At 40.6% G+C, this 24,668-nt stretch overlaps 1 protein-coding gene across 1 annotated transcript in view; it reads right to left on the bottom strand.

The window, feature by feature from the left end:
• AMPH (amphiphysin) overlaps window positions 1-24,668 on the bottom strand; it is a 210,978-nt gene that overhangs the window by 55,435 nt on the left and 130,875 nt on the right. Inside the window, exons 4-11 of the mRNA XM_040259504.1 lie at window positions 22,543-22,637; window positions 18,578-18,673; window positions 11,640-11,747; window positions 9,834-9,919; window positions 5,924-5,999; window positions 5,200-5,282; window positions 2,360-2,498; window positions 682-810 (exon numbers count right to left, since the gene is read on the bottom strand). Coding sequence (XP_040115438.1) covers window positions 682-810; window positions 2,360-2,498; window positions 5,200-5,282; window positions 5,924-5,999; window positions 9,834-9,919; window positions 11,640-11,747; window positions 18,578-18,673; window positions 22,543-22,637 — 812 coding nt within the window. The remainder of the gene's footprint in view (window positions 1-681; window positions 811-2,359; window positions 2,499-5,199; window positions 5,283-5,923; window positions 6,000-9,833; window positions 9,920-11,639; window positions 11,748-18,577; window positions 18,674-22,542; window positions 22,638-24,668) is intronic.

Here is a 24,668-nt window from a genome sequence, read left to right as displayed (position 1 = left end):
CTGATAAAATACTCTGGACAAACTTTGATTTTTTTGGAAAAGACAATATTATAACATGAAAACAATGCTCAATAAGATTAAACAGAAATCAGAATTTTGTGCTGCAAAATTTGATGTATACTTAGAAAAAAATAAAAGAAAATAAACCTCTGGTGCCTCAAATGGTAAAGAATCCGCCTGCAATGAGGGAGACCTGGGTTCGATCCCTGGGTTGGGAAGATCCCCTGGAGCGGGGCATGGCCACCCACTCCAGTATTCTTGCCTGGAGGATCCTATGGACAGAGGAGCCTGGCAGGTTACAATCCATGGAGTTGCAAAGAGTCAGACATGACTGAGCGACTAAACACACACAGCACACAAACCTAAATGCACCAGTGGCTATGCCAGAGTGCTATGATTTAAGGGCTTACTAAAAGTCTTCACTTTACACTTTTTAGTATTTTCTCAACTTTCTATAGTAACGATGCACAGCTCTTAATAATGGAAAGAAGGAGTCTTTTCAAATAGTGTACATCTCTCACTGGAGAATCCTTCAGACATATCAGGTAATTAAAGCAAACCTGAATAATGACTAAGTTTCACCACTGGCCCTCATATCTGCCACCTTCTCCAGAGCTGAGCCCTGAGAGTCCTCTGCCACGGAGCGTCCACGGATATCCCAGCTCTGTTTCAGGTGCTCACCTGGGAAGGTGTGGTCACACTAATTTCAGGAACAAAGTTGTCCTCGAAGAAACTGATGATGTTCTCCGGCTGTAGCTCCTTCGTTGGGGTGACTTTAGGAAGAGGCGGGACAGGAGGCCCTTTCCTTGTCTAAGAAACATCACACACAAACAAACAGGGTTTAATTCAGTGGAAGATGCCATGCAAGACATGCAGAAATGTCTTGGGAACAGAGCCAGGGGATGCAATTGATCCCTGATTCAAATTTTGGTCTGCAATGAGAAATCAGCCCACCCAATTCCGGCAAAGAATGCCTGCTTGTAGCTATGGTGTGACAAGTAATGGTCCAATGAGGAAAATTCAGGCCACGAGACTCCATCCATCTTAACACGAGTGCTATATCACAGCACTGGGGGGTAATGTACCTGTGCCTCTTAACTTAAGGCCATGTGTGAATGCGTGCGGGTTAAGTCACTCCAGTCATGTTCGAATGTATGACCCTATGGACTGTAGCCAGCCAGCCTCCTATGTCCATGGGGATTCTCCAGGCAAGAATACTGGAGTGGGTTACCATGCCCTCCTCCAGGGGATCTTCCCGACCGAGGGATTTAACCCACGTCCCTTACATCTCCTATATTGGCAGGCAGATTCTTTACCACTAGTACCACCTGGGAAGCCCAAACTAATGCCATACCTTCTCCAAAGTCAACAGCAAATGATTTCTCACCTCAGCAGCACATTAGAATTCTAGAACTAAAATCTAGCAAGATTTCACTAGAGTCAGTGAGACCACTATGGGCAGCATACACCTCACTCTGCACTCCAGTATTTTGGAAAGGTGGCTCAGCAGTAAAGAATCTGCCTGCCGATAAAGTAAAGATTCAGTCTCCAATGCAGAAGACTCAGGTTTGATCCCTAGGTCGGGAAGATACCCTGGAGAAGGGAATGGCAACCCACTCTAATATTCTTGTCTGGGAAATCCCACGGACAATGGAGGCTGGCTGGCTACAGTCCATGGGGTCGCACAAGAATCAGACATGACTTCGTGAATAAACAACAAAATAAGCACTTTAGAGCTCTATCCGTTATTCACATCTTCTCGCAACGATCTTTAGTTTCAACCATACACAAGAAAGCTTGAGCTGGATTAGACACTTCAAGTTTCCCCATAGGAATTTCATTTTCTCCAAAAGAAGGGATAATGAGGGTGGCTGTTTTTCTCTACATTTGCCTTTGCTTGGCCCTTTCTGTTTCTTTCAATCACTTGTTCCATCACTTTTGCTGAATGCGTGCACAATATGCTGTGGGTGATACAAAAAAAAAAAAAAAAAGTGAACTGACATAGACATCATGGCCGTTCTTGCTCCAGGTGTCACCTAAAGACTAACAGGAGGGAGCTGGAGAAGGTAGGACTCAACAGAGCCTTAAAAGTGCAAGATGCTGAGAAGAGGAGATCATGCGAGCCTCAGGAAGTTGAGATCGTGGAAAGAGATGTCTCAACCCACTGAAGCAGAGGGTATGTGAGGAAACATAAAAATCTGAGTAAAAAAAGGGAAGCTTATTCCTTAGTGATGATCCCAATGGCCAAGGCTCACACTGAAAACTCTTGTCAACGACTGCACTCCATGGGGTTATCCCAGGTGGGGTCAGCTCAGCCTGGGTTCTTCCGGTCCGCTTCATACATGTGGTGTCTTCCTACCTGCGAGGGTGACCGAGGTCGGACTGGGGCAGGAGATGCAGGTGCCAGCGTGTGATTGGGACTTGCTGTCGGGCTCGGGATGGGTGAAGCCTCCTCAGGCGGCGAAGGCGTCTTTGCAATACGGAGAGGACCCGAGTCGCTGAATGAACACAGAGGGTAAGTAAGGCGCTCTCTACAGAGTGGTCCTTATTTCTCAGGGGCCTTCCTTCTCACAGAAATCCTTAGGCATAACAGGCACTATTGATTATCTACTCCCTCTTCCTGTTCATCCTGGTTATTAGTAACAGTGATGCAATAACTGGTGCCATTTATTGTCCACTGTCTGCAAGATCCCATTCATACATTACCTCCGCTGATCACAAGACCCAGTGCGTAATTGTTTCCACTTTACAGGTAAGTAAAGTGGGGCATAGAGAGGATAAAAAAATCCCTAACGTCACTGGAAAATTTTGTGGATCCAAATTCAGGCCTTAGTAATTCGAACTCCTATTCTTTCCACTGAGCCAAATAGGCTCTGCAAGAATCTTCCAAACATAAGCTGAATTAATTGAACTAATTTCACTTTTGATTTATAAGAGAAACTTGCTAAGGCATAATCTATAGCAAAACCTGCCCTGCCCCAGCAAGTGATACATTGGCTATTAAAAGGCATCCCTAGGACAATGTTCATTAAGATTTGGTAGGCATGCTTTCTGATAATATTTAGAAATTAATTCGTTGTCTCTCTTTCTACACCTTAAAGCATAATAACTCAATTCAGACATGTGCAAACGAATTATATGACAGATGAGAGTCTGTAATGTTTACTGAGAGCCCATCATACTCCTAGCCCCAGGCCAGATGCTCATGATCAGCCCAAATGCAATGGTTAATCCACCACTGGGGACACATCCTACTCTCTAAGAACTTCTAAACTCTACAGATTGAAGGAACAAGTCTGTACCCCCAAATAAATGAGCATGTACACAGCAGAAGGGTCTACAGATTCAATGGGCTGAGGGAATGGGTCCCGTGGACAGGACATGGACACACACATGATTGGAACCTTGCCAATCATGGTCTCGCCTGGGAAGCACGACCACCAATCTATGCCTAAAGGAGGCCCCTCTGAGCTCACTCACCACCTCGTTCTGCGGAGGAACGTTGAAAAAAATGAAGAACATTTGTTAAGTGGTCGTGGCCCCATTTTCTCTTCATTGTATCTGATTCAGCAGCAATGAAATTTCCAGATACCTTTTCCCCCCGAAAACCTTAAACTTTTTATTTTGTATTGGCGTATAGCAGATAATGGGCTTCCCCTGTGGCTCAGCTGGTAAAGAACCTGCCTGCAGTGTGGGAGACCTGGGTTTGATCCCTGAGTTGGGAAGATCCCCAGGAGAAGGGAAAGGCTACCCACTCCAGTATTCTGGCCTGGAGAATTCCATGGACTGAATAGTTCATGGGGTCACAAAGAGTCAGACACAACTGAGCAACTTTCACTTTCACAGCAGATAATAACATTGTGGTAGTTTCAGGTGAACTGCTATGTAGCTCGGCCATACTTTTACATGCATCCATTGTCCCTTCATCTCTGTATAAGGGAGCCACCTTTCCCCGTGTACTTCCTTCCTAAATCACCCAAATGTCATTGTGATATTCTTATTACATTTCATTCTCAGTTTGGACACAACAGTTCTGTCCCTTTCCTGTCTTCTTTTAGGCAATGTTCTAAGACAATATACTTAATGCTCACTTAGTATAGCAGCCAAGGTAGGGACTACATGTATATCTAGACCAAATAGAATCAAATGAGAAAATCAGCTGTTCCCAGGAGGTTCCAAACACTAATACATGGGGGTGGCAGTGCCTGTGTAAGAGCATAGTATTTTTATAAATGTATGGGTATGTGGGTATACATTGATGGATGCTAAAATCATAAACACAGAATATCAGGACTGTGTTATTTCCTTATGAGTTGTTTAGTTCAATAGCATATTTTTATTTCAGTTGATTTTAAAAATGAGCCCTTTATCCAGAAAGGTTGCTCTGCTGCAGGAAGGCAGAGCAAATTAACTGCAGAATCAGAACTGAAATTTGAGTCCTCTGAATTCCAACCCAAGCCTCACTAGCCTGAGTACATAATGCCTGAGAAGGATGGATAAAAGGGATTCCCAAATCATAAGAGTAAGATGCTGTGAATCCAAACCCTGGCACTGTAGACTATTCATCTACAGATTATTGAGCCTTTGGTACATCTGACAGGCACACTCAAAATAAAAACAAACCAACGTTCAACAAAACCCAAACAATGCAGTGTTTGTGAGGTCAAGTTAGGAGGGAAGATGATGGTGAGGTCTCACTTACTTCCTTTTGCGTCTCCCAAAAAAAGATTCATTAAAGGTATCAACACCAATATACTGGATTGGCCAAAAAGTTTGTAATGTATGATGTTATAGAAAAATCCATAATATGGTAATAGAAAAACGTGAATGAGATTTTTGGCCAACCCAATAAATAACAAGACTAATTGTTGTGGGTTTAGGGAATTCTCTTCCTCTCCAAATAAAGTAACAAGTGCACAACTAGAGTTTGTATGCAAGAAATTGACATTATAGCTGGAAAGCAAAAAGAAGTAGATAGCACTCTGTAGTGACAAAAGTCCATGAGGATACATCTGAAGGCTAAGAGTCAATGTAAGAGCACAGAACTAAGTTCTGGTATCACCGTCTGGATGGAAAAATTCCCTGATTTTAGATCTTTGTAGGATGAGTAAAAGATGCTGGTATAGGCTGTAGAAACTGCAACAATTTTTGCCTTAAAGGTATACACACATGAACTTGGCTTTCACGAACATGACCTACCTGGGAGCTCCTTGAATGGTGAAGGCCTTGTCAGCATGCTGGTCGCCCAGTTTCGTCATCACTTCATACAGTTTGTGGCAAAGCTAGGAAGACAGATGTCACTTGTTTATTAATTTTAAGTCATTCTGCTGCAAATTCAGGCTACTACCCCCAGGAAGGAATTGTTTATTGAAACATTAAGAATCTTATGATAGCATGGATGGTCTCAGAATAATTTAATGTCTGAATTGGGTCCAATTTAAAATTCATGTCAAAACTGTAAGGCCACAAACACAAATTAACATATATATAAACCAGAATATAGAGGAGAAAACACACACTTACTATTTACATTGATTCTATTAGAGATAAAGTGATAAACCACCCTGTTGAACTAAGAAAATATTACTCAATGACACAAATGCTGGCTATCTGTTTGGAGACCAATTTTTCCTCAGGCTAAAGACTTGAAAATCCAACTTTAAAAACTGACTGAAAAAATAAAAAACACTGTATGATTGCAACAAGTAGGCAGGGGTTCATGAAAGCACAAACTGAACCAGATTTATAGAAACATGCAGTCACTACAAAACAATGTAGAAATATTACTGTGAGTCAAACACACTATTAAAAGAAACACGAAAGAGAGTAAATTCTTTGCCTAATGTGTGCCATTGCATTTGCTTCCAGAATAAATGTTCATTTACTTTATATTCCATACGGAAAAATAATCATCATTACTTACCACTGCGATTTCCTTATGAAACTTGGCTTCTAGGCTGGAGACATTTTTGAAAGTATTGACATAAAATCCAACCCGTCTACCGTGTGGAAATACAAAGAGGAAAGAAGAGAAAGACCAATCAGCAAAACTGTGTTTTGAATGGCTATTACGTATATTAAAAAACAGATTTTCTTTACATAATTTTGAGTAACATTAGATTAAATAAAAATACTTAACCCAAAGTAGGGCCAACCTTTCCTGATCCGTTAATGAACAAAAATATCATCTTTTGGTGTAGAACACAGTCTTTCCTGATATCTGGTTAATATCCAAACAAACATTTCTCACACTTTAATGTGCATCAGGATCACTTGGCGATTTGTTTCCAATTTAACAGGTCTGAGATGTGTGTGTGTTAATTGCTCAGTTGTGTTCCACTCTGTGTGACCCCATTTACTGAGGCCGCCAGGCTCCTCTGTCCTTGGAATTCTTCAGGCAAGAATACTAGAGCGGGTTGTCACTCCCTTCTCCAGGGGATCTTCCCAACCCAGTGATCAAACCCACGTCACCTGCATTGCAGACAAACTCTACCATCTGAGTCACCAGGGAACCTCAGGTCTGCGATGAATTTCTAACAAGTTCTATGTGATATTGATGGGCTGGTTCAGAACCAGTGATTCTAGAATCACTGCCCTAAGAATTTGTGTTTTAGATATGTACTTTGTGAAGATTTTGAGATAGAGAAGTTTATTATGAACATATGCTTCATTCATACTGCTGAGAGAAAGAAGCAGATTTCAAAACAGCATGTGAATGTTCACATTAATACAAACAGCCACACAAAATTATATACCAAAATTTAGCAGCTTTGGACAGAAACAGCTGAAGGAACTAAGAGAAGAGGGTAGGATGGGTCCTGTGCCAGCTGTAAACATCTGCTTGAGAGGCCAAACAGGCTGCCATGAAGAAGGATCAGATTTAAGTAGAAGGTGGGTGCAGATGGGGAAGGGGGAGGTAGCTGAAGTTGTGATTAGTCATTCAGTCATGTCTGACTCTTTGCAACCCGGTGGACTATAGCCCACTGGGATCCTCTATCCATGGGATTTTTTAGGGAGAATACTGGAGCGGGTTGCCATTTCCTCTTCCAGGGGATCTCCCCGACTCAGGGACTGATCTTGCATCTCCTGTGTTTGCTGTATTGCAAGCGGATTCTTTGCCTGCTGAGCCATGGTGGAAGCCCAGCTGAAGCTGATTGGTGGTTATTGTTTTATTTGCATCGATTTTTCACTATACTAAACAAAACCCTAATGAAGATCTATGAAATGAACTCTGTGTCCAGCTTACTGTTTCCTCAGAATAAGCTTCCTGACTGTAAATGCCACGTGAAAGGTACAGAGAAGAGCAGCTTGGATGGACGCTGCTGACCCACTTCCCTATGCAGGGACCTTCTAGGCCCTTGACATAAAACTTCTGTAAATATGCTGGGAAAGAGTTAGCATCTCACCTGCTTTTAAATTATCTTCCATTAATGAAAGCTGAGTTAATCCTTTTTTGTTCCTTTATCTATTGCCCATTTGAATTTGCTTATTTATTTCTTGGAGCTTGTTTTATTCTTATTATTCATACAGAATTTTCTATTAAAAGCACTGAACCTTGAATCCATTTAGCAAAAATAAGAATTCCCATTCTTCTATCTTTAAATTGCTTCCTGATACACAGCTTGTTTATTTCAATGATTATTTAGAAAAATAATTGGCACACTACTAGTAAGAAACACCTTATTTAGAATGACTAGACAAACATCTACGATTTTCTAAGATTTTGTTTCCTTTGAGAACTCAAAAATCAAATCAACAAGGATGTATTTAATTTTGAAAAAAAAATGTTCAGTAGTTTTGATGCCACTTATCATATAGTGATTCTCTCCCATTTATGAAATCAGAGATTCTGTCAAAGCAGGAACTGCCTTTGGCTAGTTCACAAGAACAGACTCAGCACCTAATAGCAGTTGGCACAGAACAGGCAATGCAGTAAATATTCCATGAATGAATGAGCAAACGGATAAGCAGATTAACAAACCAGTGAATGAACAAATTTGGCACTCATTCTACTGGAAGAGCACACTCTGACTATAACCTTGACTTACAAAAAACTGGTGTTGTCAGCAGTAAAATATACACCCACAAAGAGTACCAGGCTCTGAATTTTGATATTATCTGCTGTCAGGTAGTTTGATAATATCAGCTATAAAATGAGGATTCATTTCACAAGCTCTTCATCAACAAGGGACTCTGAGACATTACCATTTCCCCAAAGTACTTGTCTGAGGCATCCTCAGGGCCCTTCTGGTTAGCTGTTAAGACCCACTTAATTCCTTCATTAAGAGGTTTCTTTGTTCTTGGAAACCATGGAAAAAATGTTCAGTAGTGAACATTACTGTTAACATTAGTTAACAGCTGGGCCTACTGCAGTCCCAGAATGCAGGCCAGGACACTCTCCCCTCTCCCCTGAGGAAACCTGTCTCGACCCAGTGAGCTGGTCACTGCTTCCGCCTGAGCCCCCTTCAATGGAAGAAGCGTGCGCTGTCTATGACTCTGTTTTACACACATGTTCATTTGGGCCATATTTTAGATTCAATCATATGGCATTTGTCTTGCTCACTTACTTCACTTAGTATGATAATCTCCAGGTGCACCTACGTTGCTGCAATTTTGCATTATTTTGTTCTCTTATGGCTGAGTAGTATTCCATTGTATACACATACCATATCTTTACCCATTCCTCTGTTGATAGACATTCAGGTTGTTTCCATGTCTTAGCTATTGTGAATAGTGCAGCTATGAACACTGGGGTGCATGTATCTTTTTGAATTATAGTTCTGTCCAGGAGTGGGACTGCTGGATCATATAGTAAATCTATTTTTAATTTTTTGAGGGACCTCCATACTGTTTTCCATAGCGGCTGCATCAATTTATAATCTCACCAATAAGGTAGGAGGATTCCCTGTCCTCCACATCCTAACCAAGATTTCAAATTTTCCTTAAAGCAGTGTTGCATGACAAGCACAATCCTGTTTATTCAGGGTGGTAGCATGGGTGTGCTGATGAAAACTGAGACATAAGGCCCCACTTCACCCAGCAACTTCTTGGTTCTACCACTAAATGGGAAAACTGAAGTTAATGGAATGAGAAATGCAGAGTACCCATAAAAAAGAATCCTGGATGCTTGGGGCTGGTGCACTGAGACGACCCAGAGGGATGGTGCGGGGAGGGAGGAAGGAGCGGGGTTCAGGATGGGGAACATGTGTATACTTGTGGTGGATTCATGTTGATGTATGGCAAAACCAATGCAATATTGTAAAGTAATTAACCTCCAATTAAAATAAATAAATTTATATTTTTTAAAAAAATTTTAGTAAAAAGAAATAAAGTCTATAAATAACAAAAAAAAAGACTATTTCATTTATAAAATAAGAGTGAAGCTCAGATTAACGGGTGAGAGCTTACAGTAGAGATTTCACATAAAAGACAGAGACTAGATGACCCTTTGAAATAAAAAGTTCTTCCAAGGGTTAAAAATTTATCCTTTAAATTTCAAGGTTAAGGATAGTCTCCTAAGGCCTCTAAATGAGATTTGTATCTCTACTTGAAATAAAAGTCTAAAACAGTGCTGTCCAATGTGGTAGCTAACCAAATTGGGTTATTTAAATTTAAATGAATTAAAATAACATAAATTTAAAATTCAGTTCCCAGGTCATACTAAACATATTCCAAGGGCTCAAGGTCAACCACATGTGGTAAGAAGCTACCATATCGTAAATTACATATTACCGAAGACTTCTACTGGACAGTGAGTGCTAAAGCATCACAGGAAATAAGACAAGTAATATTCACTATTCCTGAACTTATAACATATACAGAACCATCTTTACCTTGACCACAATGATGGTAACTCTTCTTGTAAGTCAACGTTAAACTCTTCAAACACTTTCTGTGCTTTCTGAAATTCCTCTTCTGCCTAGAAATGACACATAACATGTTTACACTGAAACATCAGATGCATACCACACTTCTAGACACAACAACATTCAATATAAAATAGAAATAGCTTTACAGCATCCTGGAACATTTTGGAAAGGAGAAAAATCTGGTTAAAATCCACATGATCATTTTCAATAAAAGATTCATTTCAATGGTTGCTCTTGCAGTCTCTGGCAGATTCATTCATTCTACAAAATTGCGCTAACTGCCTGTCACATACACTGTTACATGCTCTGCTTGGGATACTGGGCCAGGATGCTTCCCAAGAAATTCCCTGTCTAGTAGGCAGTCTAAGTACACTACAAGAGAAGGCTTATAAGCTATTATGGAGCATGCCATTAAGAAAGACAGTGCAAGAATTAGAGAAGGTTCCATGGAAAAGGTGATATTTTAACTTGATACCGCATCTTGAAGAGTGAGCACCTGTTTGCTAATGAAGTGGTGGGGAATGGTAGACAACACATAAAGGTGGAGTTGCCTGGGTTGGGATTCTCACTCACTAACCATGTGGACTTTCTTTACCACCTTTCTGTACCTAAGATCCATAAATGAACATAGCAATGTCCATCTCACAGGTGTTGTATTAAGGAAAGTGGATGTAAATAAAGTGCTGAACACAGTGCCTTGCTTCTCAGTGGCCTGACGTGAAACTCAGCTCTTACAGTGACTGCTTAGGAGCCAGTGTGTAGGTCACAGAAGCGCCAGATTAGGATGTTTGTGTGGAGGAAGAAAGCAGGGGGAAGAAGACTTGAAAGCTGACAAGATGGAGAGGTGGGTCAGCAACCAGCTGTGCAGGTTGCATAGGCCATGCTAAGGAATTCACAACTTTTTGACAGGCAACGGGAGCCATTAAAAGACTTAAGCATTGGAGAAATTCGATCTGGGTATGTTGAATAGAAAGGTGATCCAGGAAGCTGTGTGTGGGAAGATGGGGGGAGACAAGACTGGAAGCCAAGAGAGAAGTTAGTAGGTGTCTCCAATGAGCTGTCAGTGACTGGAGACATACATGGAGAAAGCTCTAGAAATGGGTTCTTTCAAAGAAAATGAATGTCAAGCAATTGTAGCACACATCTGTACTCTCAAGCACAAGTTACGCCTGAGAATTTCATACTTGATTTCCCAGTTGAATCTTCATTTTGGCATCAAGTATGGACCACAGCAGGTTCCCCAGGTGACGCTAGTGGTCAAGAACCCACCTGCCAATGCAGGAGACAGAGAGACGTGGGTTTGATCCCTGGGTCGGGAAGATCCCCTGGAGGATGATGTGGCAACCCACTCCAGCATTCTTGCCTGGAGAATCCCATGGAGAGAGGAGCCTGGCAGGCTACAGTGTCTCAAAAAGTGTTTCAAAAAGTTGGACACGACTGAGCGACTTAGCATGCACACACATGGACCACGGTGACAAAAAGAATGTAAGGACACATTACTTTATATGATCAGGCAGTACTGTTAGGGGTAAACATTTATTATAATGAAAATGTGTGAGTCACTGCCACTCAAGTGAATTCTACCAAGGACCTGAAAACCCTTAGTGTAACTTACAAAATTATAGACAGCAGCCCAAGAGACCCATATTTCAACTTTTAAATTCTGTCCTGATTTCAATCTCCATGAGAAAAGAGAGATTTCGTTTCAAAAGCAAAGTTGCTTAGGTCATAGATTACAGAGACTGGTAACAACAGTGGATTGGTTCCTACCTTAGAGATGCGACTCTCATCCTTCCTCTTGGAACTCTGCAAAGCTTCCAGATGATGGCGGGCACTGTCGTAGTCCACCAGCTTCCGGCTGCGCTTGGCAATACGATTCTGCCAACGGGGAAACATAAGCACTAAGAGACACAGTCACAGATTCTCTTCTTGACTGCCAAAACACTTTCCTTGTCCAGAGTAGCTGGAGATCGAAGTGAACCAGAATTTCAGTAGACAGATGATTGCTAGAAATCAAACTACTGTCTTCGATCCTTTGTGTGAATGTGTGTCTGTGTGTGTGTATGCATTGTCATGTCCATTTCTTTGTGACGTCATGGACTGTAGCCTGCCAGGCTCCTCTGTCCATGGAATTTTCCGGGCAAGAATACTGGAGTAGGTTGCCATTTCCTACTCCAGGGCATCTTCCTCAACCAGGGATAGAAACCGAGTCTCTTGCACCTTCTGCATTGGCAGGCAGATTCCTTACCACTAGGGATTTGTGTGGCTACCATTAGGTAAATACCTGCCTTCTGGTAATAATTAGGACAATCATTAAGAGCTGAAGGCAGAATTTGCAGTCAAAGACCAGAGAAATTCCAGAATTGGTGGAGGAAAGCACATCAACCTATACTCTCTATTAGTCTTTATTCTAAACCTTTAAATGTTCCATTTTAAAGACAGTCAAAGACTGTATTAGGATTTGCTTTTATAATTCTAATAGCACTCACACTAACAGCAGTTCTATAAATCCTAGGAAACCCTTTTTTCCTAGAAGTGTTTGACAACCCTTTTGTTTGTTAGAAATATCTGAGGAGCTTTAAGAATATATTGATTCCTAGAGACTTTCACTTCTAGTTAGGCTATAGAGAGCTGCAAAGAATGTTACTCCCATACTAACTAGAAAAAATATCTGGATAGTCTATAAAAACATAAATTGTCTTGACTGTATCAGAGACATAAACTCACAAGCCAATAAAGTCATCTGAATCCCAAAGAGGGACGAGTCCCTGTAGGGAGAAATGAGACACAAAAACCATTTCACCTTTGGCAGTTAAAAGCTGTTGCCAACCCAATAAAGTGGACAAGTTCAGTTCACTTCAGTCACTCAGTCATGTCCAACTCTTTGCAACCCCATGAACTGCAGCATAACAGGCCTCTCTGTCCATCCTGGAGTTGACTCAAACTAATGTCCATTGAGTCTGTGATGCCATCCAACCAACTCATCCTCTGTCATCCCCTTCTTCTTCTGCCTGCAATCTTTCCCACCATCAGGGTCTTTTCAAATGAGTCAGTTCTTCACATCAAGTGGCCAAAGTATTGGAGTTTCAGCTTCAGCATCAGTCCTTCCAGTGAATATTCAGGACTGATTTCCTTTAGGAAATGGACAAGAGATCAGCTAAAATTTTAACAAATTGTTAAAGATCCACTGTGGGCTAAGGTGTCAGTTTGGAATAATAGCTGGGTGTCCAAGACACAGGGAAGGGACTTCCCAGTGGCTAAGACTCCATGCTCCTAATGCAGGGGGCCCAGGTTCAATCCTTGGTCAGGGAAGTAGACCCCACATGCTGCAATTAAGAATTTCACAGGCTGCAGGTAAGAGTTCGAATGCTGCAACTAAAGATTCTGCGTACTGCAACTAAGACCCGGCACAGCCAAAAATTAAAAAGACATGAGGGTAACTTGCACTTATGAGGAAGCTCTTACCTAGGGCTTCCAATGGATTCTATCAGAGTTTGGGGAACAAGATATCCCCTTGCAGTGCAGGAGAGAATGAGGTGATCTCTGACTGCCAAGGGGTAGAGACAAAGCCCTGCCTATTTCCTAGCTCATTTTTCTATTTACAAAGCAAAAGCTTTATGCCACTTGAGGAGGAAACAACAGATCTTCATGTTCAGAGACACCAGGCAGAGATCCTCCATTCTGGGGAAGAAGCAGAAGTGAAACCAAACTAATCCTGGGAAGGGACAGGAATCCCCCGGGTCCATCAGTTCAGTTCAGTTCAGTCGCTCAGTCATGTCCAACTCTTTGCGACTCCATGAATCGCAGCACGCCAGGCCTCCCTGTCCATCACCATCTCCCGGAGTTCACTCAGACTCACGTCCATCGAGTCCGTGATGCCATCCAGCCATCTCATCCTCGGTCGTCCCCTTCTCCTCCTGCCCCCAATCCCTCCCAGCATCAGAGTCTTTTCCAGTGAGTCAACTCTTCGCATGAGGTGGCCAAAGTACTGGAGCTTCAGCTTTAGCATCATTCCTTCCAAAGAAATCCCAGGGTCGATCTCCTTTAGAATGGACAGGTTGGATCTCCTTGCAATCCAAGGGACTCTCAAGAGTCTTCTCCAACACCACAGTTCAAAAGCATCAGTTCTTCAGTGCTCAGCCTTCTTCACAGTCCAACTCTCACATCCATACATGACCACAGAATTACAGAAGACTAATTTTCAGAAACTGTGCAAGCTAGAATACAATGGAGTGGTATCTTTTAAGCACTGAAAAATAAAAATCAACAGAGATCTTGGAATTCTATTCCAAGTGAAAATATTTCCCAAAAGTAAAGATGAAATAAAGATTTTTTTTTTAAGACAACATTTGGAGGAACTCACTGCCACATAAGAATTGTAATACCAAGTGGAGCTGTCAAAGAAATAGTATCAGAAATGATTTTTTTTAAAGGCAAATAAGATTTTTTTTTTTTTTTAATTTTTTACTTTAAAATAAGTTTTTCTTAATATTTAGTTATTTATTTATGGCTGCATCAGGTCTTAGCTGTGGCATGCGGGATCTTCACTGTGGCATGTGGGAGCGTGTCGGCTCTGTAGTCTGCAGAGTGTGGACTTAGTTGCCTCGTGGTATGTAGGATCTTAGTTCCCAGACCAGGGATTGAACCTGCATCTCCAGCATTGAAAGGTAGGTTCTAACTTCACTGGACCGCCAGAGCAGTCCCATCTCCTTATACTTTGAACCTTTGTGCCCTCACTTGCCTCACTTATTCCCTGCTCCTAACTCTGGGTTAGTGCTCCTTCTAGCAGTGCCCAGGTTTCTGTGACAGACTCTGTCATCCAGATACTGTCTGTCCTGCTGTGCTGCTCCTCCACGCTCCCTTCAGGAGAGGTGACAGGCAGCATGAGGCAGTTACTCTCATTTAGACGCTTTCAATCCCTTTTACTCGACTCTCTGCACAGACCACTTCCAACTTGTGTTACCGAAAAATTTGGCTGATATACCACATTCACTTAAAATATGCGATGAATTAGTCCAGGCAGAGCAGAGAGAAGTGTCTGATAAGGTGACAAAGCTCATTATTTTTAGCAAATATCTGTTACCTCCCAGGAAGCACTGACCCTCGAGGCAGTGGCCTTGTGTGACGCTATGGAAACTCTTACAGAACTCTGCTTGGTGGACTTGGGTGGGGTGGGAGAGGGGAGTTTCCTTTAATATCTTCCAAGAAGCAAACCTTGATTCTTTGAAGACAAATTTGATTTTTGAAAAGAGTTAAAATTCAATTACTTCCAAGCCTGGGAAGGTACACTGGATCATCTTATTTTTTGTTCACAAACAAGAAGTGAAGTAAATAATGTGAGTCATTTTCTTGTGTAACTGACAAGTCAATTACAGAGTTCAGCTTACTGTGGTAGAAGTTATTATTTTGAAGGCCATCACTCATTTTGATGCATATATTTTTGTGTTTGAAGAGCCAATCTTATTTCCTTACCTATTTGATATTTCGAAAACCTCATCTCCTAAGTAAGGGTAGAGTTAATACACCATAGCTTTTACATAGAAAATGATACAATCTTACTTAACCATCCAATAGTAAGTTTTATTAAATAAATTTACTAGCCTAATAGTAAATGGTTTTTGTCTTTTTAAAAAAATTGTTTTTTATGCTTACCATTTTTTTAAAGTCTTTATTGAACATGTTACAATATTCCTTCTTTTTTTTTTTTTTTTTTTTGGTGACAAGGCATGTGGGGATCATAGCTCCCTGACCAGGGATTGAACCTGTACCCCTGCATTGGAAAGTGAAGTCTTAACCACTGAACCACCAGGGAAGTCCCAATAAATAGTTGAACTAAATGGTTTATTTAAAAGTACTTCAGATTTCCCACTATGAATTGACCTTATGCAGCAAAGAAAATAATTTACTGAAATTTTTTAAATTTCAACAATACCCCCAATTTGGAATTCATTTTGGCCCACTGCTCTAGATATATGCTTAGTGGCTCAGGCATGGCTGCCAAGATAAACTCTAAACTGCATTTTACAGTAACAGCTCACAGCTGTAAGCCTGCCTGGGTTAGTGACAAGCTGGCTCATTACAACACTGATGTTAGATGTCAGTGCTGTATAAAAAACTGTAACACCAGGTGCCCTGCCAATCACAGTTGGAAAAGTCAAACATCATCCCCTCATAACTCGTACTTCATAGTCTTTGCTGATGGGTTGCAGTAAATATTTGGAAATCTGCCTGAGGCTACACACAGCCTGTTGATATTAACAAGAGTCAAGGAGGTTAACCGTGTCCCAAGCTTTGAAAATTCTCCACTGTATTTTTAATCATAAGCCCCTTTTCATCAATAACCCATTCATTATATAAAAACTCAACACTCACTTTATGAAACGACGGAGTCTATATCCACTTCTAACTTCCAGCCACTGGGTAAATGCATACTTCTGTGTATTTTCATAAAAGATAAGTCTTTCAACCACTAGAAGCAGCTCTCCCACCTACTCTCCAACTCCAAATTTTCTCTTTTCCAAGATAAACACTGCTGTTCCCTTCACTGTTCATCATATGAAATGCTTTTGCAATTCTCTATCTTGGTTGAAACCCTAAGTGTATGCTCTAATAGTCTAAACATGACTTCACAGAAACAGAGAGAGAGATTATGTAGGTTCTTTTCATGATGCAGGTAAAACCATGAAATATATTTCATTTATCTTCAGGGCATGCAGCTGGAAAAATGATTCCAGATTTCTCATGTAAAGAAAGATGTTTCAGTAAGTGGAGAATCATCTTTATGCTTGCCCCTCCACCACATGGACCCCAGGAAAAGTAAAAATCCCACTGAGTGTTTCAACAGACTGAAAACATAAACCAAAATAATCCATCGGGAGTTTATTTTAATCTATGTTTCAACATAAGTAGTTCTGTGTCTGCTTGTCTTCTGCAATTTTACACTCCTAAAGAGAATGGCTAATTTCCAAATAACTTGCTGGGCAGTACCATAGCAAATAACAAATAAGAAATAAATGCTTCACACTTCTCTTGATGGCATTAAGTTTTGATCCTGAAAGAAACCCAACAAATTTTCAAATGCATTCTTTTGTAGGCAATCACAATTTTCATTTGCTTATCAAAGTCATACTATCAAATATTATCTGAATAATTTAGACAAGTTGCAAAGTTCTTTAAAATTTTCCAACAGGAAGACAAACTTTTCTTTTACCTCCTTCTGACTTATTGGGAATTGATTTTCATGAAGATTAATTACCACCTAATAAACAATATTCTAAAGTATGATAATAATTCTGAGAATCTTTGCTCCATAAATACTGCAAATTCCAATACGAAATGTCAATGCCTATCAAAGTATCTGAAGATATCTCAAAATGCACTCTGTGTACAGAATTTTAAAATTTATTTAAAAACTTTTTAATTCTCAGAAAACTTTAAAAACTGACTTAAAATCTTTTCATTAGGATGTAGTTATACAATGACTCAATAAACTGTTCTGCTGCCTATGATGATAACATCACTGAGAATTGATATCTAGATTTGTTCTCCGGGATATTTTGTCAACAAGGCTAATGTATCTAGTCTGATTCACTTAGGTTCTTGTCTGGTGCCTCTGGCTTCCCCAAAACACACTGAAGTATTAGCCAACTAGCATTAGGCATTCTGTGCAGGGCCAAGGAAATGAACGTCATTGATTTCGGCCAAGAAGTTACACTATGTTTCATGGCCAAAACCAGTTCACATTACTGCAGGTATTTTCCTGGTGTTTGGCAATGTCTATAAAGGTTAGGCAACCATGCCTGGAATTCTGTTCTATAGATTGTGAGCTAATAAATGGGTATTGTTGTAAGCTGCTAAAAAAAAAAAAAAAAAAAAGACCAGGTAAAAATGGAACTTTACATCAAAGGTCACCTAGCAAGATACTGCAAATGCCATGGATGGTGGTTTCCGGCTCCTTGATCTACAGGAAAGGCAGCATGTGGCTGTCTTACCTTGAAGTCCTCTTTCAGCTAGGAAAACAACTGGAGGTTTGATCTATCAAAGCTACCATTTGCTATCTACAAGCCTGATGGCTTCAAAGCCATCTTTACCTTGATAGTCAATTCTGAATCTGAGATATTCAATCCTTCATTTGTGTATTTCCCTTTCAATGAATTCAACTGTTAAATAAGACAAATGTTTTAGACAGGATATTTTTAGATCCAGATGCAAATGTATTTGAAATGCTTACATCTTAAGAATGTGCAGGTGTACTATGAACAGAACAAAGATCAGATTTTGCTTTCACATTTGCCATGAAGTTTCTCCTTTCCTTGTGACCTTGTTTATCCTAATGGAAATTCTTGTCAAGTCCCATATAATAAAAAGGTTTGAACATAGACTGAAATTTTTTAGTAGCTCTGATTTATGATCAGGTATATATATATATGTATGCATATATATATATATATACATATATATATATAAGATTAAAAAGAATTCTATAGAGAAAAGATGAAGCAGTTCATTAAAGGAGAAAATGTTATTTCTGTAACTATATTTCATTTTATACTGATAGGAACAGAATAAAAATCCCACACTTAAATAGGCAAAAAGTTTCTGTCTTTGATGTCAGCTTGAGGTCTTTTAACTCCACTAATCTCTTGCCCATTTTTAATAAGTACATGCAACCATTAAATTCTTCCCTTTATAGACACAGAATAAAATACCTTTATGTCAGGAAATTGGCCCAGATAGGTGTCCAATGTCAGCAAGGACCCATCCACTAATTTCTGATGGAAGTCTTCCCACAGCACATCACATTTCTGAAAGAAAAAAGGAAATAAAGGGATGAATGCAGAATTATTTTAATTGGATACCTTTCACCAACTTCTAAAAAGCCTGAAACTATAAAATCAGATAAGTACTAATTCCTTGGATAGTAAATGGTAGAAGGAATGTAGATTATTTAAAAATACCTTAATTTGGCTACCATTTCTACATTTACAATACTGAATATATAGGTTACCTAGACGCTTACTCCTTGGAAGAAAAGTTATGACCAACCTAGATAGTATATTCAAAAGTAGAGACATTACTTTGCCGACTAAGGTCCGTCTAGTCAAGGCTATGGTTTTTCCTGTGGTCATGTATGGATGTGAGAGTTGGACTGTGAAGAAGGCTGAGCGCCAAAGAATTGATGCTTTTGAACTGTGGTGTTGGAGAAGACTCTTGAGAGTCCCTTGGACTGCAAGGAGATCCAACCTGTCCATTCTGAAGGAGATCGACCCTGGGATTTCTTTGGAAAGAATGATGCTAAATCTGAAGCTCCAGTACTTTGGCCACCTCATGCGAAGAGTTGACTCATTGGAAAAGACTCTGATGCTGGGAGGGATTGGGGGCAGGAGGAGAAGGGGACGACGAAGGATGAGATGGCTGGATGGCATCACGGACTCGATGGACGTGAGTCTGAGTGAACTCTGGGAGATGGTGATGGACAGGGAGGCCTGGCGTGCTGCAATTCATGCGGTCGCAAAGAGTCAGACATGACTGAGTGACTGAACTGAACTGAAGGGCTCAGCTCATTTAAAAATGTGTTTCTGCTTCTGAATTAATAAAGAATGTATTCAACAGAAACTTCAAAAGGCCCCTGGTGCTGGTGGTTTAGTTGCTAAGTTGTGTCCAACTCTTGGCAACCCCATGGACTGTAGCCTGCCAGGCCTTTCTGTCCAAGGGATTTTCCAGGCAAGAATACTGGAGTGGGTTGCCATTTCCCTCTCCATCAGAAGGCCCCTTATAAATCCTTATAAATGGATTTGGGGGCTAAGAATAGAAGAAATCCAGTAAAAGAGCTTGCTTCTGAAGCAGTCCATGAAATTAGAAGCCACTCCATACAAACAATAAACCATTGTTGAAGCTTCCACACAGACAGCAGAAAACTTATAGTTATACTGGAAAGGGCCCTACCATGCATGGACTATCCATTATGATAAACACAGACTATCAGATATTATTACTGTTATGACTACTACTGTCACTATGTCAAGTCATAGTTGCTCAGATACATCTGACTCTTTGTGACCTCATGGACTACAGCCTGCCAGGTTCCTCTGTCCATGGAATGCTCCAGCCAAGAATACTGGAGTGGGTTGCCATGCCCTTCTTCCAGGGGATCTTTCCAACCCATGGATCTAACCTGGGTCTCCTACATTACAGGCAGGTTCTTTACCATCTGAGCCACCAAAGAAGCCCCAAAGTGAAAGTATTAGTTGCTCAGTCGTGTCCGACTCTGCAACCCATGGACATCCAGGCAGTTGGTTAAACACTTTACTTGTCTGTATATGTGTGTATAATTTAATTCTCACAATATTCTTATGAGGAAAGTCTTCCTGTTATCTTTATGTAGAAGAGAATGCTGAAGCCCAGAGATGATATATAACCTGGCCTAGGTCATGTAGCTGGTAAATGACAGAGTCTGGGTTCAACCCTTGAATGTGAACCCCACGATCTGTCCCTGACACCAGGCTGCCTCACCAGAACAGGGTACATATCCCAGCTTTGTGACTTTAGAATGAGTTTCAGTTTACCCAGTCAACAAACTGACAATATAAAGTGCCTCAGAGAATCACCAGCACATAGCAAGTATGCAAGAACATTACTCTATACTCATCCCATCACTACATTTGGGATCTCCTGACACCATCTACCCTTTCTTTCTCCTTAGTAACAGAATCTCTAGTTTCTTCCAGGCACATGGCCTCCTAGGACTCAGACCACATTTATCCGTCTCCACTGCAAGCTAGTGTAGCCATGAGACTAAATTCTGCCAACAGGATGGACTTGAAGGCAACGTCCTTAAAGGGAGGTTTGTCCTCCACGCTTCTTCCTTCCTGTTACTGGAAGACAGAAATGAGTGCTGATAGCCAGAGCTCAGACAGTCACTTGAAAGTAGAGATGACATCAGGGATGCAAAGACAGGCCCCTGATGGTCATGGGTTCCCCCCACCACACATGGGCTGCCAACCTTCAATGTCCGTAATGGGAGAGAAGTTTCTGTCTTGTTGAAAACCACTTTTTAATGGTTGATTTGCTTCTTTTTCTTTTTCACCCTTTAAAACCAAGTTCTAATTGTTATAGATCTTTATTCAAGACTTTATGCAACCAAAAAATTTAAATCCATTATACAAAAAGGCTTATATTCTATCTGAGCAGACCCTCTGAACATGTGGTGCCAGGTGCTTCACCTTCAAAAGAGCTCATATTTAGGTCAGCAACTGAAGATTCCCAAAATTCTGGCAGCCACAAGGACCAAGGTAGGATATCAGCTGTTTCCTTAGGAATAAAGGTCAAGACAGTGGCATTTGCCACACACAGAACTGTAATACAGTGTTCTGAAAAGCCATTTATGTAAGCTTCTATCATTCCCTTAAAAAGTCTTCTTTTCATGATGAATTTTAAATGTTACACCTCTAATCAGAAATTTACAAAATGAGTTAAGCCTTTAAAACATGCTGTTGAAACAGTGTCTTTATATTTAAGAAATGTGAGAAGATGTAATTACTCAAAACAGCATTGAAAAATGGTGTGTGGAGGCTGATTTTGCCCAATTCACATCCTGAAAGGTTTCAAAAGAAGTTAACAGAGCTAACAAGAGCCTTATTCATTAAAAAAATAATCTCTGTTTCTATCACAGTCAAAACAAGACTCTCATTTGTGATCAATACGGGAGTGTCAGAATTTTCAGGGAGCAGCCCAGATGAGTTGTTAACCCATCTTTGCAAAGGCTGCATAGAAGATCAGCATGTCACCTATCAGACCTTCCCCTGGGTTGTAGAGGCCACATCTCTTAGGTCTTCCATGCCTCATGAGAAGCAACAAGCTCCTCTGAAGTGGGCATGACAAACAACCACTCTTTGTTTTAACAAAGAACTTGGTCACGAGAAAACTCCAGACAGCAGGATTCCTAATGTCTGTAACAATCACATGCACTGTGCACTAGGTCGAGGGTGTGAATACATAGGCTTTCAGTGTGTTATTAGGAGGTAAAATTAATACTCTTACTTTGCAGATGAGGAAACTGAAGCCAAAGAAGATTAAAGAACTCACTCAGTGTCACATCCCATTCTGCCTTCCTCAAAGCAACAGGAACTACTTTCTTGCTTCCCACAGCCAGACAGCCCTGGGCTAGACAGTGCATTTTAAGTGTTAAGACATGTCTTGGGATAAAGTATTTCATTAGTTAAATTTCTACTAGCAAGCTCTGTCCTCAGCCCTGCAGACTGGCAAATGGACCAGCGGGTGGTGAACTGAAACAGATGCTCTTCTCAGCTCCTGTACCTGCTTTCAAGGAGGGATGGGGAAGGAGGGGAAGTACATAAAATCATGTCATGAGACAATTCTCCTGCTGAAATGGGCTAAGAAGTGTAGTAAGGGACAGAAAAGTGCTACTCTTATGTTGAAGAAAAACAATCTTTAACGCTCAGCTTTCCCAGGTGGTTTTATCATCATGTTCACTCCTCACTATGAGTTTGGATCAATCTGGATGGCAGAACTGCACAGCACCTTCTGGGTACATGGTGTTCCCTCCTGATTAGGGCCATGAAGTGCAGAGAGGGGATAAGCTGCGTGAGTAGGACATGGTGGGACCCGCGGGGAAGCCACGCTGGGCCTCCTGAGCGCTGTGACCAGCTCTCACCTCACCAACCATTTTCACATCTTCACGCCCATACCAGTCAGGCTCATAGACTTCATGCAGCGACTCGGTGAGCTTCATGGAAGCCTCTTGCATGCCTAGCATTGGAGAAAAACAGTTCCCGTTAGAGACAGGTGGGCAAAAAGTCTCTTCCTCCTTCCCCTACTTTTCTAAGTGAGAGGGAAAATCTTGAACACTTGCTAAGGAAAAACTGGGCAAGCACAGCTGCTATTTGCATCTCTAGTCACATCTTTCCTGATTCTGATTACAGCATGCACCTTCTTGTATTTATAATAACAGTGACAGACACAGGATCTTGAAAATAAATAAATAAATAAACAAGGCATTCTATTCTGAAAACCATATGTCCTACTAGGGGTGCTGTCACTTGTTAAATGACGTGAAACCATAAATGTACCGGACACCTAGAGCTCTTCTCTATAAAACGACAGAGTCCTAGAAATTAATCCTAAATGAATTTGAATATTAGAAATAAAGTTGTTTTGTTTTTGGAAGCAGACAGAAGCACAATCAACAGGATTTTAGGGCATAATATTTGAATTGTTTAAAAGGGCCTAAATTTTTTTAAAAAATTCTTTTTCCAATATTATCAAAAGCTATATATACAGTTTTAAGTTAGATGCCTCAGAGAACTTCAAGTTCTTCAGTCTATGGGTCAGAATTTTAGTTATTGGTATAATTTGGTATGTTGTAAAAATATGGTTATTAACAATAGTAAAGATATAAAGTTTCCCAGTGCAGTATGATCTGTTTCAATCTCCTCTCTGCCCCTCCTTCAAAACATGGAGGGTAGAGTGTGGACTACAGTGGAGACCACGCAGGGCTGGGAACAGAACAAGGAGGAGTCTTCGGCTGGTGACTTGGAGAAGTGCCACTTTGGCACCAGACTCTCCCTCCTAGCCAGAAGGTGAGACCTGGCTAAGTCGGTGCCCTGGCTTTAGTCACTAGGAGAAATGAAATGGGGCTGGATAGAAGGAGAGCAGAGAAAAACCAGAGTGCCATCATTAGAAATAAAAGACACATCGCATAAACTCAATGCCAGTGAATCAAAGAGGGAAAGTTTTTTACTAAACTGAAAGCTGCAACGTTCTAAATTCAACCATGTGTTTGTTGGATTTAAAGCAGTCAGTTTTGGGTTCAACAGTGAGAGAAAAAATGTCAAAATAGAAGGCGTCTGAGGAGTTTGAGGTTTTTGAACACAAGCTGCCCATTCTCCTTGCTTGGTGCTTGTAATAAATTTTTCTCTGCTTCAGAAAATGAAATTAAAAATAAGATGTATGAAATGATCAAAATATATCCTCAAACAATATGCACAAGAGTCACACAATGGGAAATTATTCAGCAGCACAAAATAATGAAATAATGCAAGTTGCAGCAACATGGAATGACCTAGAGATGATCACACTAAGTGAAGTAAGTCAGAGAAAGACAAATATATGATATCACTTATATGTGGAATCTAAAAAAAATGATACAAGTGAATTTATTTACAAAACAGAAACAGACTCACAGACTTAGAATACAAACCTATGGTTATCAAAGGGGAAAGGCAGGGGAGGGATAAATTAGGATTTTGTGACTAACATATACACACTACTTCACATAAATTGAAAACCAACAAGATCCTACTATATAGCACAGTCAAATATATTCAGTATTTTGTAATAATCTATAATGGGAAAGAATATTAAGAAGTGTGTGTATATGTGTATATGTGTATATGTGTATATACATATAACTGAATCACTTTACTGTATACCTGAAACTAACAAAATTGTAATCAAATATATTTCAATACATTATTTAAGAAGTAAAATAAAATATTAATCCCCCCCCAAAAAAGAGTCAACATCTAAAGCTTTTCCTCTCTCTAGAGGGGCTTCCCTGATAGCTCATTTTGTAAAGAATCTTCCTGCAATGCAGGAGACCCCAGTTCGATCCCTGAGTTGGAAAGATGCACCCGAGAAGGTAGGCTACCCATTCCAGTATTCTTGGGCTTCCCTGGTGGCTCAGCTGGTAAAGAATCCTCCTGCAATGCTGGAGAACTGGGTTTGATCCCTGGGTTGGGAACATCCCCTGGAGAAGAGGATCCAGTATTCTGGCCTGGA

The sequence above is a fragment of the Oryx dammah genome, unplaced genomic scaffold (assembly GCF_014754425.2).
Source record: "Oryx dammah isolate SB20612 unplaced genomic scaffold, SCBI_Odam_1.1 HiC_scaffold_18, whole genome shotgun sequence".
NCBI classification, from domain to species: Eukaryota; Metazoa; Chordata; class Mammalia; order Artiodactyla; family Bovidae; genus Oryx; species Oryx dammah.
The sequence above is the reverse complement of the archived record's forward strand: the minus strand, read 5'-3'. Positions and strand labels throughout refer to the sequence as shown.